This window comes from Clarias gariepinus, chromosome 20, assembly GCF_024256425.1.
Source record: "Clarias gariepinus isolate MV-2021 ecotype Netherlands chromosome 20, CGAR_prim_01v2, whole genome shotgun sequence".
Taxonomy (NCBI): Eukaryota; Metazoa; Chordata; class Actinopteri; order Siluriformes; family Clariidae; genus Clarias; species Clarias gariepinus.
Window position 1 is genome coordinate 5,753,633 of NC_071119.1, and position 14,941 is coordinate 5,768,573.

Below are 14,941 nucleotides of genomic sequence, written 5' to 3' on the forward strand. Positions count from 1 at the left end.
CTAGCTGCTGAGACTGGGCCAGGATTAGCCAGTCGTCTATGTAATTGAGAATACGGATGCCCTGGAGTCGCAAGGGAGCCAGGACAGCATCCATACATTTTGTATATGTGCGGGGTGACAGAGCTAGACCGAATGGAAGGACCTGATACTGGTAAGCTTCTCCCCCGAAAGCGAACCTCAGGAACTTCCTGTGTTGTGGCAAAACTTTTATGTGGAAGTATGCGTCCTTTAAATCTATCGTCACGAACCAATCTTCTGGTTGGATTTGCGAGACAATCATATTGATGGTTAAAATCTTGAATCTGTACTTTTTAAGATAGCGGTTCAACCCGCGAAGATCCAAAATCGGACGCAGCCCCCCGCCTTTCTTGGGGACCAGAAAGTAGCGACTGTAGTAGCCTGACTCCCTGTCTGGAGGAGGAACCTGTTCTATGGCTCCCTTCTCCAGCAACGCCTGGAGTTCGGAGTTTAGCAGATACGCTCTCCCCCCTATCACGGAAGTGTAGACCACACCGTTGAAACGCGGAGGGCGATGAGCAAACTGAATCCTGTAGCCTTTCTCTACAGTCTTTAGCACCCAGGGAGATATGCCTGGCAGTAGCTTCCACGCTGCCAGTTTCTCCGAAAGGGGTACAAGTTTTAGTGCGCGGGGGGGTGTTAGTGGTTCGGCATCCTGGAATATAGCAGGATAAAACCGAGGCACTAACATATCTCTGGAGGTTGGTGAGGTCCGAAACACTAGAAGCGGCGGAAACTGAACACCGACCCCCTGGGGGTGTCCGGGGGGCATGCTCTTATAGGAAAGAGCGTTGAGTGCCGTTCCCCGGGGGGGATCACCCCCACAGTCCTGGGCACGTAGGCTTTCAGGACTGTGGACAGTGCGGCGATCTGATCTTTTGGAGGCAGCCTGTGAGGGGCGACGAGCCGTACCCCAGTCCTTACGGGGGGGTGCCCGGCTGCTGACGCTCTCTTTCTGTGCCTCTCGCCTGGTGAGATTCAGATCTGGTCGAGGCTGGGTGGCCGAGGGCCTTGACTCTTGAGCACGGCGTGGGAGAAATTTCCCAAAAGCCTGTTCATACAATTTAGCTTCTCGGAACCTAGTGGCGACGGAATTTACAGCGTCGCCAAATAGGCCGGAAGGTGAGACAGGGGCATCAAGGAGGAATCTTCGAGGATCCTTGTCCTTGATGCCTGTCAGGTTTAACCACAGGTGCCTTTCAGCGGTCACCAAGGAGGCCATGGAACGGCCGATTGCACGGGCTGTCTGTTTAGTCGCACGCAGGGATAAATCAGTAGCCCGGCGTAATTCATTGAATGCGTCATGATTCAGTGTGCCACTCGTGCTCAAATCTTTCAGTAGATCAGCCTGATACGCCTGCAAAACTGCCATGGTGTGCAAGGAAGTGCCGGCCTGACCTGCTGCTTGGAACACTTTCCCTACGAGGGTAGAAGAAGTTCTACACGGCTTGGAGGGAAGTGTTGGTTTCTTTAATGAGGATGATGTTCCAGGAGAGAGATAGCCCGCAAGCGTCTCTTCTATCTGGGGCATCACCACATAACCTTGTGCTTTTGCATCAACGATGTTCGAATAAAACGAAGTCGATGGTACAAAAATACGGGAAGAAAAAGGATTTCTCCAAGAACGAGATAACTCGTTGTGGAGGTCATCAAAAAATGGGAGAGAGCGGTGTTTTGGCTCCATCTCCTGGCCACCCGACAGAAATCTGTCATCTAATTTAGATTGTTTTGGGTGAGCCTGCTCCTGTGGCCAGTCAATATGCAGTCGTTCGACTGCACGCGTTATAACTTCTAGCAATTCCTCATATTCTCTCTCATCTTTTGAGGAGCGTTCTGAGGAAGCAACTTCCATTTCCACAAAAGCAGGAGAACGAGTCTCTTCAACACACCCGCGAGAAGCACCGGAGTGCGCTTGTGAAGTGGAAGGAGAGACATCGGGATCGGGGGAGAGGGCGAGAGAAAGGAGGGACTCCGTCTCTCGCTCCTCGGCCAGATCTGCTTGTGATCCCCATGAGTGCAGCGCGGCTCGTGGTTCCCTAAAGAACGCGAGACGCGCGCGAAGCAGCTTCATGGGGAGAAGATCACAGTGCTCACACTCTCCATTAAGCCCTTCGAGAGCGTGCTTTTCACCCAAACATTCGAAGCAGAATGTGTGCATATCGCCCTCCGAAGGGAAATTTTCACAAGGAGGGGGACATCTAGTTCTAAACTCCGCCATACTATCTGGTGAGTTTTATGAGATTTAATTCTGCTTATTTTGTATTTTTTTTATGCTTGCTGACACACAGACGCGCACAATGCGGTGAAGAAAAAGATCTGAGGAATGTTGCCGGCTCACTCCTATTTATAACCTGCAGGTGCATCTAATCAGATGACGTCACCTGACCGAGGTTATATAATCCAAAATTTGGCGTGTTTGGTACACACATGCTTCACAACCAGCAATACGAAAAAATATTCCCATAGCGTTTTCAGGCAGCATCGAGTGTAGCCTTTGAAAGGGAACAGAATAGTATCCTGGCGGATAGTGGGCAATATAATGTTGACGGTCAGACAGATAGGAAGTGAACCAAGCTCAAAATAAGGGTTAATGGTTAATAGAATCGAAAAAATATTACATTGATTTGGGTGGACAATACAAGAGAATTGCAATTATAGAAAATGTACCAGAGATTTTGAGAACTAGGTATTCAAATGTTGAAGTTGCATGAAAGTCAACGGCAGCCAGACCGCCACCCCTATATGTCAGATGGGGTTTGGCCAGGTAGCTGTATCCAAAGGGGGTGATTTCAGGCTCCATAGGTGAGATAGCGAGTAGCTCAGTGCCATTACAACAATGCAGCCACATAATAAGCCCAGTGTTAGAACTCTAAGCAGAGCAGGTAAAGGAACTTTGCGAGTGGTAAAAGAGATGGTTGGATGACATACTGTACGTGCACTACAGCCGCACGTAACATAATCCTCAGTGAGATAACATAAACAATCCAGCAATTCAGATGTTCAGAAGAGGAGAGGAAACAATGGACGAGAAGCAAAACGCAACAAAAACAAAACAAAGACGTAAACGTCCAAACAAAACAACAAAAGCTGCAGCAAAACGCACACAACGTACTCAACAGAGAAAACAAAACATGAGAAACGTTCCAGCAAGTAGTGGCAGCCAAACACGCACAGCGTACTCTCGCCGGAAATGGAAGAACATATGTAAATTATGTCATAAACTAAAATATGTTATTTTTTATATGTATATAACAATATATTTATTGTTTAAAGTAGACTACATTTAGCTTTGATGACAGTTTGGCATGCTTGTGGCATTCTCTCATTGGATTCCTGAGGTAGTCACCTGGAATGGTTTTTCAGCTGCCAGGTATGCCTTGTCAAGAGTTAATATGTGAAAATATATTGACTTATTCATGCATTTTAGTCCATTAGCTGCATTGTGCAGAGGAAGGGTGGGTACAGAGTCAATAGAACTATAAGTGCTACTACAACTACTGCACAAATCCATGTTATGGCAAGTGACACTAAGTTAAATAAAGAAAAACAATGGTCCACCATTGCTTTAAAAATTAAAGTCAATCTGAAAAATATTAGTGAAATTAAAAAAAATTATAATAATCTAATGCTATGATGAAACTGGTTCTGGGGTCCCAAGCAGTTGCCTGACTTTCCTGCTGACAAGCAGCACCTCTTAAGGTACAAAGAATACACAGTGGAAGGCGTATTTCAGCTGGAGAATCATTACACACTTTGTAGAGCTTAAATAACTCTGTGAAGAGCAATCTTGCAGAGGAAAGGACATTGAGTTTCAGATTAATTTTGTATCACAATTTTAAATGGATCAGTGACAGTAAGTAAGCAGCACAAGAATAAATAATTATCAGCAAAAATGAATAATGTACAAAAGAAACGCAATATGAATGTGATCATCACTGAGATAAAGAGCATTAGCAGGAAGATACATGATATGATGTCTCTGATTCAGAGACACAGAACATTACTATTAACAGAACATCCACACATTCGTAGAGAATCAAAGAGTGAAAAAAGAAAAAAAACAAATCACAGACCACACCCACCTCAGTGTGAATATAAATAGAGACAGAAGTGAGCAAGTATAAGGAAAGCACTGCGTAGTTTAACTTCCTTTCTTGAAAACAGAACATGTATTAACATGTATATATTTAACTACAGCTCATATACAGAATCACTCTGAGAGCTGCAGCAGAGACACATCAGACCTGAGCATCACACAGACTGAAGAGCGATCAGATAAAGCAAAGAGAATATGAGAGAAAGTGTTTATGAAAATCCAGAGATTTCAGCAAACAACAGATCAGCTGACTTAAAGCAGTCATACAAAGACATGTTTCTAAATGAAGATGTTCCTGAGATGCGGGTGACCCGTAGCAGAACTATGACTTCAGGTACAGTAGTAGACACAGAGACAAATAATAATAGATAAATAATATATGATGCTTGTAATTGCAAGTTTGCATTTATGTAGAAATTCCTTCTGATCTCTATGGCAGAATTATATACATCACTTTTGTGCACTTACGTTTGCAAAATGGTTTGGACTGGGTTCATCATTTTGCAGTATATTATATTATATTTTATTTGATCCCTAGGAATAGTCTTCACAGTGCTACCCTGTGTAATCACCTGACCATTTCTATGAGTCAAGTGTGAACTTATGAAAGCCAACTTTCTATTAAAGGGCAAGATTCAAATTTTCTCTGTTTGCTTGTTTATTAGCTTTATTCATTTATTTATTGATCCATTTATTTTAAATATAAAGCAATTTATTTAATAAAGTGATGGGTACAGTACTATTACTGTATAGTGCTTTTGTGGATGTGTCATATCATCATGTGGGATAACTTGGTCTTCCTTATCAAGCATTTCGATCATTTCTGAAATGGCCACAGTCCAATAATGCAAGTCTGAAAAGTATCTGTAAAGTGCTTTAGTCCATAGGACCATTCTGGTACCATGCCAGGTTTACTTTCAGTACTAAATACATTAAACAGAAAAGTTGTTACTCTTTTGTCCGATTTAAAAACTAAAAACCTTAGGGTTTAGCTGATTGGACAATCTTTCTTTATTTGTCCTACTTTTTGGTTCTCTCGATAATGATTGAAAATCCTTTTGATGATCCAACAAACAAGCTGAGCTTACACTGCCATCCCATAAGCTGGCACCTAAAAAAGGAATAATATTGTACAATTAAGTATAAATGTGACTGTTACTATAAGGCCTAGCAGACTAGTAAAATAGTACTTTCGGACTTATATACATAATCACGCTGATCTACGAGTGGTGTTCAAGTCAAAGCAGGTCTTGTGGTAAATTCTCTGGAACAAAGCGTTAAACTGATCTGATTTTACCAATAAAAATCATGGTTTAAAAAAAAAAAAAAAAAAAAGGTATTTTGTTCTTTCAAAACCATGCACAACCTCATATATAGAGAAAAAAATAGAGAGAGAAATAAAGGAAGCTTTTACTTTTGAATGTGTTCAAGGTCCCTATCTAGATTAATTATATGTAATAAAGTGAAATATTTCAAGCCTTTTTTTTATTTCTATCTTTGATTCAATGGATACATGTTTAATACTTCTGTAACATTATTTCCTGTTTTATCTCCATTCATTTTCTCTTTAATGGTGTTGGTGCTGTGAAAGAGATTAAAAATATATAATGTTTCACACACAAAAAAAACAAAACAATTGAAAGTCAGTTTTAGTTTATTTCACTTACATATCAACAATATACATATCGTATTTCATGTTACTTTCTCCCAATTATAATTCTGAGAGAAATGTTGTACTATTATATTGGTATATTTTACAGCTTTAGTTACTAGCACTTGGCACTTTCATGTCATCAAAAGCAAATTCAATAGTAGTACTATTGCATTTCAAATATATTTTAGAACGTCATGTGCTTAAGACTTTAACTTGAGTAAAATGTTTGAGGTTTTTTTTTTTTAAACAAAGCTATGCAGCATTATACTGCTACTGTAATTAACCTGCCTGCCTGTAATACTGTTAAGCAAGACTGGAGCTGTACTGGACTCAGAGCTCTGCTCTCCGCTGTGTTAATTCAAATTTCAAATTCAAATTTTATTTGTCACATACACAAACATACACAGTACGAAATGTAGTGAAATGCATTTTACGGCTGCCATTGACCCTAGAAGAGAATTAAGTTTACAAATAAGAAATAAATATGAATAAAAGAAATACGATAGAAATTAAATAAAAATTAAATTAAACTAGGAAAAATAGAACTAAAAATAAAAATAGAAATGTGCTAGGAAAAAAAAATAGAACTAAAAATAAAAATAGAAATATGATGTGCAAAAATAGAAATCTACTGTACAAATTGAAATATACTGTGCTGTGTGTGCAAATATGCATAGAATAAAGTGACTTTGTGCAGAGGTTATTAAAGTGTCTTTGTGCACTGGTCCAGAATGTAAACGTAAAACTGTAAAATGTAGTGTAGTTGTGAAGGTAGGTGTGCAAAGTTATTAAAGTGTCTTTGTGCAATGGTCCAGGATGTAAGCGTACGACATGTAGTGTATATATGAAGGAAGGTGAGCATGTAATTGTCCATAGTGTTCATGGATGTAAGAAGATTGATGGATTTGATCAATTATGAAAAAGATGAAAAGATTGTTAGTTCTGCATAGTGGTGTGGTTGTGGTTGAGAGACCTTATCGCCTGCGGGAAGAAGCTCCTCCTCAGTCTCTCTGTGTTGGCCTTCAAGGAGCGGAATCGCTTCCCAGACCGCAACAGAGTAAACAGTCCGTTATTGGGGTGACTGAGGTCCTTCACGATCTTCCTGGCCTTGGTCAAGCACCGCTTGCTGTAGATTGAGTGCAGGTCAGGGAGCTCGATGCGGATGATGCGCTCAGCTGATCGCACCACCCTCTGTAGAGCTCGTCTGTCCTGCATGGTGCTGTTCCCGAACCAGGTCGTGATATTTCCCGTCAGGATGCTCTCTATGGTGCAGGAGTAGAAATTCCTGAGCACCTTGGAGGGCAGTCTAAAGTCTCTCAAGCGTCTGAGGTGGTAGAGACGCTGCCGGGCCTTTTTTACCACGGTGTTGATGTGACAGGACCACGCCAGGTCCTGCGTGATGTGAACACCGAGGTATCTGAAGCTGTCCACTCTCTCCACTGGGCTCCTGTTGATGACGGGGGTCTGGTAGTTCCTCACCTGCTTTGTACTAAAGTCCACTATCAGCTCCTTTGTCTTACTGACGTTCAGGAGGAGATTGTTTCTCTGGCACCAGTTCTCCAGATTTCCAACCTCCTCCAGGTAGGCCGTCTCATCGTTGTTCGTGATCAGGCCCACCACAACAGTGTCGTCAGCGAACTTGATGATGGTGGTGGAGCTGGTAGTGGCCACGCAGTCGTGGGTGTACAGAGAGTACAGCAGGGGGCTCAGAACACAACCCTGGGGGGCTCCAGTGCTGAGAGTGAGGGAGGCTGAGAGATGTCCGCCCATCCTTACTGCCTGTGGTCTGCCAGTCAGAAAATTGGAGATCCACTGACACATTGATGAGCTGAGTCCCAGGTGCTCCAGCTTGGTGGTAAGTGTGGAGGGAATTATGGTATTAAATGCAGAACTGTAGTCGATGAAGAGCATTTTCACATAATTCCCCCTCTGAGTGTCCAGGTGAGTGAGAGATGTATGAAGGAGATGAGAGATTGCATCGTCCGTGGAACGGTTTGTACGATAAGCGAACTGTAGTGGGTCTAGTGTGTCTGGTAGTGAAGAGATGATGAAGTCTCTGACCAGGCGTTCAAAGCACTTCATCACTACTGAAGTGAGGGCTACAGGGCGATAATCATTGAGGGAAGCAGGATGAGGTTTCTTTGGGACAGGAACAATGATGGACTCTTTGAAGCATGTGGGGATCACCGACTGAGATAAAGAGATGTTGAATATCTCAGAGAACACATGTGCTAGCTGGTCTGCGCAGGCTCTGAGAATACGGCCTGAGATGCCGTCTGGTCCTGCTGCTTTCCTGGTGTTCACTCTCTTGAAGGCTCTCCTCACATCATGCTTAGTGATGATGAACGCGCTTCCGGTGCTGGCAGTGTCTTCCTGTCTGCAGCCGTTAGCGCCGCTAGCATTAGCATCGCTAGCGTCTTTAGCTGCAGCCTTGAAGCGAGCATAGAAGGTGTTCAGCTCGTCTGCCAGAGACACGTCTGCGTTTATCATACCGGATGTTGGTGCTTTATAATCCGTTATTGTTCTTAATCCCTGCCACAGGCTCCTAGAGTCACTCTGTTGGAGCTGTGACTCTAGTTTCCTCCCGTAGCGCTGCTTCGCCTCTTTCACCGCCTTCCGGACGCTGTATGACGCAGCCTTATATGGTTCCATGTCCCCCGACGCGAGTCCCGTGTTGTAGGCAGCGGTGCGAGATCTCAGAGCGTCGCGGATGGTTTTATCCACCCACGGCTTCTGGTTGGGAAACGTTTTAATAGTCTTTTTTTCTACGGTATCGTCCGCTAGTTTCCCGATGAATCCCACAACCGCTTCCGTAAACACGCTGACGTCACCATCGGAGCTGTTTCTGAACATGTCCCAGTCTGCGTCATCGAGTGCGTCCTGTAACGCGGCCACCGATTGGTCCGTCCAGCACGCGACCTCCCTCTGAACCGGAACTTCCTGTTTCAGCCTTTGTTTGTATTTTGGCATGAGGAAGATGGCGGCGTGGTCGGATTTACCAAACGGTGGACAAGATTGTGCCTTGTAGCCGTCCTTGACCGTTGTATAGCAGTGATCCAGTGTCCTTTCGCCCCTGGTGGGGCAGGTGATGTGCTGATAAAAGTTCGGCACTGCGCGCTTGAGGTTGGCACTGTTAAAGTCCCCCGCCACAATAAGCGCAGTGTCCCGGTGTTGTGTTTGGTGCTGTGTGAGTGCCTCATGCAGCTCGCATAAGGCAGTGTCCGTGTCCGCTTGTGGTGGAATATAAACGGCGCTGATTATGACCGATGTAAACTCCCGAGGAAGGTAAAAAGGACGACACATGATGGACAGTAGTTCCAGGTTGGGTGTGCAGGAGCGTGTGAGAGGAACAACGCTCGTGCTGTTGCACCAGCTGCTGTTCACCATTAAACACACGCCGCCTCCCCTTGACTTCCCCGAGTCCCGCGTCCTGTCCATGCGGTGAACCGAGAAGAACTCGGCCGGCTGAATGGCGTGGTCCGGCACCGCTGGGTTCAGCCATGTCTCGGTGAAACAGAGGAGATTGCAGTCCCGAATGTCTCTCTGGAACTTTATCCTGGCCCTGAGTTCATCGAGTTTGTTCTCCAGTGACTGGACGTTGGCGAGCAGGATGCTAGGCAGAGGTGTGCGGTGTGCACGGGCTTTCAGCCTGTTCCTGACGCCGGCTCGTTTCCCTCGAGGCCGCCGCTTCGCGTCGCGTCCTTTGTTGTCCCTCAGGATCTCACTCGGCCAGCTCGGATCCGGAGTTAAAAACGTCGAATTGTGAGTACATTGTATACCAATAGAAACAAGAGTGTCTCTATCATAACTAATGTACCCCATGGTGGTAATTTTGCCGGTTTTAAAACGCTGTAAACTAACTTAAAGAACAAAAACAGAGAAAAGGTGGTCGGAGCAGTCGTGACGGCAGCCGACCTCACCGGCGCCATCTTGGAATATCACTGGTTAATTATAGTGTAAATTTACGACAAAATTTATAGTTGGTTTGTTAGGCATTTATTTTGATTTGTCTAACTAAAACAATCATGTATGTGATTTTTAGAGATATTATTAGGGTAACAACCTTTTTATTATTATGAAATTTACAGGCCACAGAATATTTTTTTAGAGTGTGTAGAACTCATTTAGATGGATAAAAGTGAAAAAAAAATCGAATTTACAACCCATTTCAGTAAACTCTTCTATATCTAAAAAAAAAAAAAAATGAAATCATGTCTTTCCATTTAAAATGCCCTCTTCCCCTTTTCCATGTTTGCTTGTTCCTTTTAAACTTTGTGGTTTTCTTCAACAAGCACCAGAGACATGTTAAACCACAAAGATAAAGATAAGAGTCTTTATTAGAACAAATATATCACAGCAAATAGACATATTGAAAATTTCCGGCTATGCTATGCCATTTCGACTACAAGTGTTTTTAAAATTGAAGTAAATAAATACAGAAGTGTTGAGTTGATATGTTTCCATGTCTTTTTCCCCAGTCTTATGACTGCCCATAGCAAACATTTACCGAATAACAAACATTTACTGAGCGTCAAAAAAGTAGTAATATAACAAATCGAACCAATAATGTTACAAAGCATGAGCACCCCAAGTATGTTGCTCATGTTGCAGTTTTGTTAAAGCAAATCCTTTTCATGAAGACCAAAGAGTCGTTCTCTAAAATACTCCTGAGCTTAGAAACAGGGTTTAAACTGTGGTGAAATATTGAATTTTTCTAAACTGTGCAGGTAAATTAAATATTTCAGCTCCAAAGACAAAAGAGTAAATACAAAACATGAGGTTACCTTTAAACAAAGTAAGCAGCTTGTAAAAATAAATAAATAAAAAGAGCAGCTTATTTCCAACATTAGAGATACTAGTGAACACGATGAGGTTAAATAACAAATGTAATCAGAACTAACCAGAAAAACCTGTGATCCAAAATTGAACAGTGAAGAATGAGGCACTGAGCAGTACAGGCAAAACTAAAGTTCCAAAAAAGTTCCCCACCCCAAACACATACAGTAAATGTCTAAAGTGGCCATAGCTGCAGTTAAGTCAAACTTTAATAAAAGGAGTGAACTTTAAATTACATGAAAAAATAACAAGTAAATGTGTTCTTTTTGGTATAAATGCTAGGATTTCTGCAACCTCAATGCCAAAACCAATCTTTTAAGGAACTATACTGCAGTCCTAACATGGAATTTACAGTGATATACTGTAGATTGTGAATGTGTGAAAGACAGACTTCCCCTTTTCTATTGTGAGGTGTTATTTTTTCAAGGTGTAACTTTTTTACAGTGGTTTTCTTGAAATAGAACAAGGCCTTTCTTAGAAAATAAACAATCAACTAAAAATGAACAGAATTAAAGAGAAGTGCACATTTAGGTGCTACTGCGACCTCACCTCTTAATCCTTATTTTCATTCATTTTTGGCTCACACTTATAATGTTCCCAGTCACTTTTGACCAGAGCATTTTATTTAATTATAAATCCACAACAGTAAATATATTATCACATAATGTTTTACTAGATTTTTTTTATCAACTTGGGTTCCTGTGAACATTTCATGTTTTTAACTTTTATTTGCTTTGTATGTCCTGCAGGCCTCATTTACCTGAGCTCATATCGCTAGTTTTTTTTAGATAAATAACAACTTTTGTGTCAAACCTGACCAGTAGGATTTATTTATTGAAAATTAAAGCCTAAACATATACAGTTAAAACTTAAATATATTACAAATACACTGTATGAACCACTTTACAATTTAACAGTAACATTAAATTACCTTTACAATCATTCTTATTGTTATTGGGACATGTTAGTTCTGTTTATTTATTTTTTTATTATTATTTTATCACAACACCATTGTGAATATGTAAACAATACAAAACAGACATGTCTCTGTAACCATCCCCATTAGGAGGAGGCACAACATGCAGCAGGTGTCACAAAGTGACTGCAGTGTGTGTGCCTCTGCTGTGTGCTTTCCTGATGACTGCTGTCACTGTTCTGGGGATCAAATTCAACACTATTAATAAAGACAAAGAGGATCTCCAGAAGCTTTCAAAACTTGGTGGGTAATGCATTAGTACAAAACTGTGCAATAGTCTCAGAAGAATCAGTATCAAGTACATTAGTAATTAAGTTATGCAATAGCATGTCTTAGCCATGTGACTTTAATTGCTGTAAATCTGTATGACAGCCACCTTTTAAGTTAAAAAAAAAATGCATTGACACTTTTTTAACTAAAGCATTACAGTATTATAGAAAAGCAATTAATAATCGGTTGTAATCTGACAGATTGTCTGTCACTACCTCAAGATGATTATTTTATAAACACATTTATTGTTTAAGTGTTTCATTCCGCTTATTTGGCAATGAACATCACACTGTGGGTTTCGCACTGACTTTAAGACTCCTAATAATCTCTTTATAATTTATTTTTTTTTTAAATCCAAATATTAAGGGGAACAGTGGCTCAATGGCTGGCACATTCGCACATTTAGCGGTGTAAATGTTCTTTCTGTGCTTTCTGGGCTTTCTCCAATAATCTGACTTTATCCCACAGCTCAATTGGTCTTTCCAAATTGTGCCTGTAGTGTAAGATTGGGTGTGTGAGTGTGTGCCTGTGCCCTTCACCCTGTCCAGGATATTCCTAATCTTGTGCCCTTCTGCTGGTATGCAAATTTAAGCAACACATTTTGACCCTTCCAAAATCCAGAATTCATCAATGTTGTGGTTTATTTATTTATTTATTTATTTATTTATTTATTTTATTTTATCTTTTTGTAATAATTGTAAAATGTATAGGCCTACCTATTAGCCAAAAAAATAAATCATTCCAAGCAAAACATTGGGGGATGTGCTGTGGCATCGGGCACTAGGATATTGACAGCAGAGCTTTTGATTGATGTTGTTTGTAGGGTGTAGCCTTCTGGCATGTTTGTTCTTATCCAATGGGTGCTCGAAGCCAAATACAGCGGCCTGGTGTTATTTGCCTGGTTGGTAACATATGCAGTGGGCTGTGGTGCACTGGGTGTTCTTATGTCTTTTAACATGACCAACATTGACATTTTTTGGCAACTTTTGATGCCTGGCTTTTTTATGGGATCGAACCAGATGGGCTAACTCTTGCTCTCCACAGGCATACATGAGCCTTGGGTGCCCATGATCCTGTTGGTAGTTTACTGGTATATATAAAAGTGTTAATGTTTTAATGTTATATTTGATCAGTGTGCATATGATTTGGATCCAGGATGGATGTATTTCAGCTCAAGTCTTTACTACATCTCTACTGGGCAGAAGAGCTGGTCTGAGAGCAGACAGGACTGCAGAGAGAGTGGAGCAGACCTGGTGATCATAAACAGCAGTGAGGAACAGGTAAGAGAGAGAGAAAGAGAGAGAGAGAGAGAGAGAGAGAGAGAGAGAGAGAGAAAGAGATTCTAATTTATCCTTATATTTAATAAAACCATGACAGGAATTCATCAGTAAAGTGCTAAGCAGCAGAAAAGCTTGGATCGGTCTGAATGACAGAGACGGTGAGGGAGTATGGAAGTGGGAAGACGATACACCTCTGAGCACAGGGTTAGAAATCACTAAAGTTAAATTTCCCCATGATGATATGTTTCTGACTCTGTATTATTCTGAGAAACAATACCGATTTGATTTCATCTTTCAGGTATTGGGGACAAGGAGAACCAAACACTCTAGCAGGAAATGAAGATTGTGTTATAAGTGGTGAAATGTCTGATTCTGTGTGGAACTGGGCTGATTATCCTTGTGATCGTGAGTTTATGTGGATCTGTGAGAAGACAATCTTTAACTGAACAGCAGTAAATTGGATGTATATGTGTATCTGTGTTGGTGTTGTGTCTGTCACCTGTTTTTCTTTAAATGACTATTTTTTCCATTTAGTTTTGTTTAGGAAATGCTACATATTCAGTGATGAGTAAGAAGAATTAATGAGATTTAATCTCATCAGTCTGCTGTAAAAGTCACTGAGTCACTTTGTACAGTGACGATTTAAAGTACTTATTACATTTGCCTTCCTTTTGGCTTCCTCTCTGTCCTTTTTTTTTTCATTTTTTTTAAATCATGATAAATGGTGTGAAATCACAGTACTACAAGATCACAGGGAAGGAACAGAAAAAAAAAGAATAAAGTGATAATGTAGAACTATTTACCCATTTCTGGTTAGTTTTTATTGCTGCCTTTTAACTATGAAACAGTATTTTAAAGCTTTATACAATAACAATAAACTGAATGACTTATGGATTAATAAGGATTGTGATTAATTAAAGATCCTGAAAATAAACCTGTTTTCAGGTCTCAAAGACAGGCTTGTGCAAATAATCTGGAACTATATTTGTATTTAAAAAGCTTAGAAGCAAGTACAATAAAACCTTGGATTGTGAGTACAGATGTCGCCATTAAGACTGCGCGTGTTTTCCCGTGATATGCCGCAATTTAGCGCGTGGCATGCCGCGACTTGCCCCAGGCAACATTCGGGAATTTAAATAAATGTGTTGTGCTTCACTGAATATCCGCCAAATGGCGCATGGAAGGACTTTATCTAAAAGCCGGACCAAGTACAACAATGAATTGTGTATAAAGTTAACCTAAAATTGTTTCCAATGCTGAAGCAAACATGAATTTTATTCTGTTTTACAACAGATATTTCATAATGAACGTGTGTATATGTGCTTCATCTTATTTTCATAATGATGAAATTAGATGCTCAAATTCGTGCTTTAAAAGTTTCTTATGTAGTTTTTGTAATGTCTTAACAGGGACAAAATAATGAAAGACATGGCAACGCCTCGGTTTAAATAGGATTAAAATTAATTTAATTTCCTGATAGTACGCTATCTGATAGTGTTAACTATGCGAATGTCCGGATTTGTGAATATGCCAACATATCTTATTTAAAACGTTAAATATTGGAAGGGGGAATTGGCAGAATTGAGGGTTTAAAACGATTTAACAAGACTGAGCAGATGTCCTTGCCTAAAATGTATTTCGCCAGCAAAACATAGAATAAATAGAAATAAAATGTTTAATGGTACCAATCAAATCAGACTTCATAATTACTTTGTGTGTAATTCACAAATTTACTGAATATATTATGTTTTTATGTGTATACAGTATGTGTTTGTATGTGAATATATTATATAAGTATGTGTTTGTGCTCA

The 14,941-nt window shown here is 40.8% G+C and overlaps 1 protein-coding gene across 1 annotated transcript; it reads left to right on the top strand.

Annotated features, from left to right (window-relative positions):
• The first annotated feature begins 4,210 nt into the window (after positions 1-4,210).
• Positions 4,211-13,917, top strand: LOC128508787 (C-type lectin domain family 4 member E-like). The gene is made up of 5 exons (XM_053480267.1): positions 4,211-4,448; positions 11,671-11,823; positions 13,006-13,130; positions 13,228-13,334; positions 13,429-13,917. Exons 1-5 carry the CDS (start codon positions 4,310-4,312, stop codon positions 13,574-13,576), a joined length of 672 nt encoding a protein of 223 aa, XP_053336242.1. The 5' UTR covers positions 4,211-4,309; the 3' UTR covers positions 13,577-13,917.
• The last annotated feature ends 1,024 nt before the right edge of the window (positions 13,918-14,941 follow it).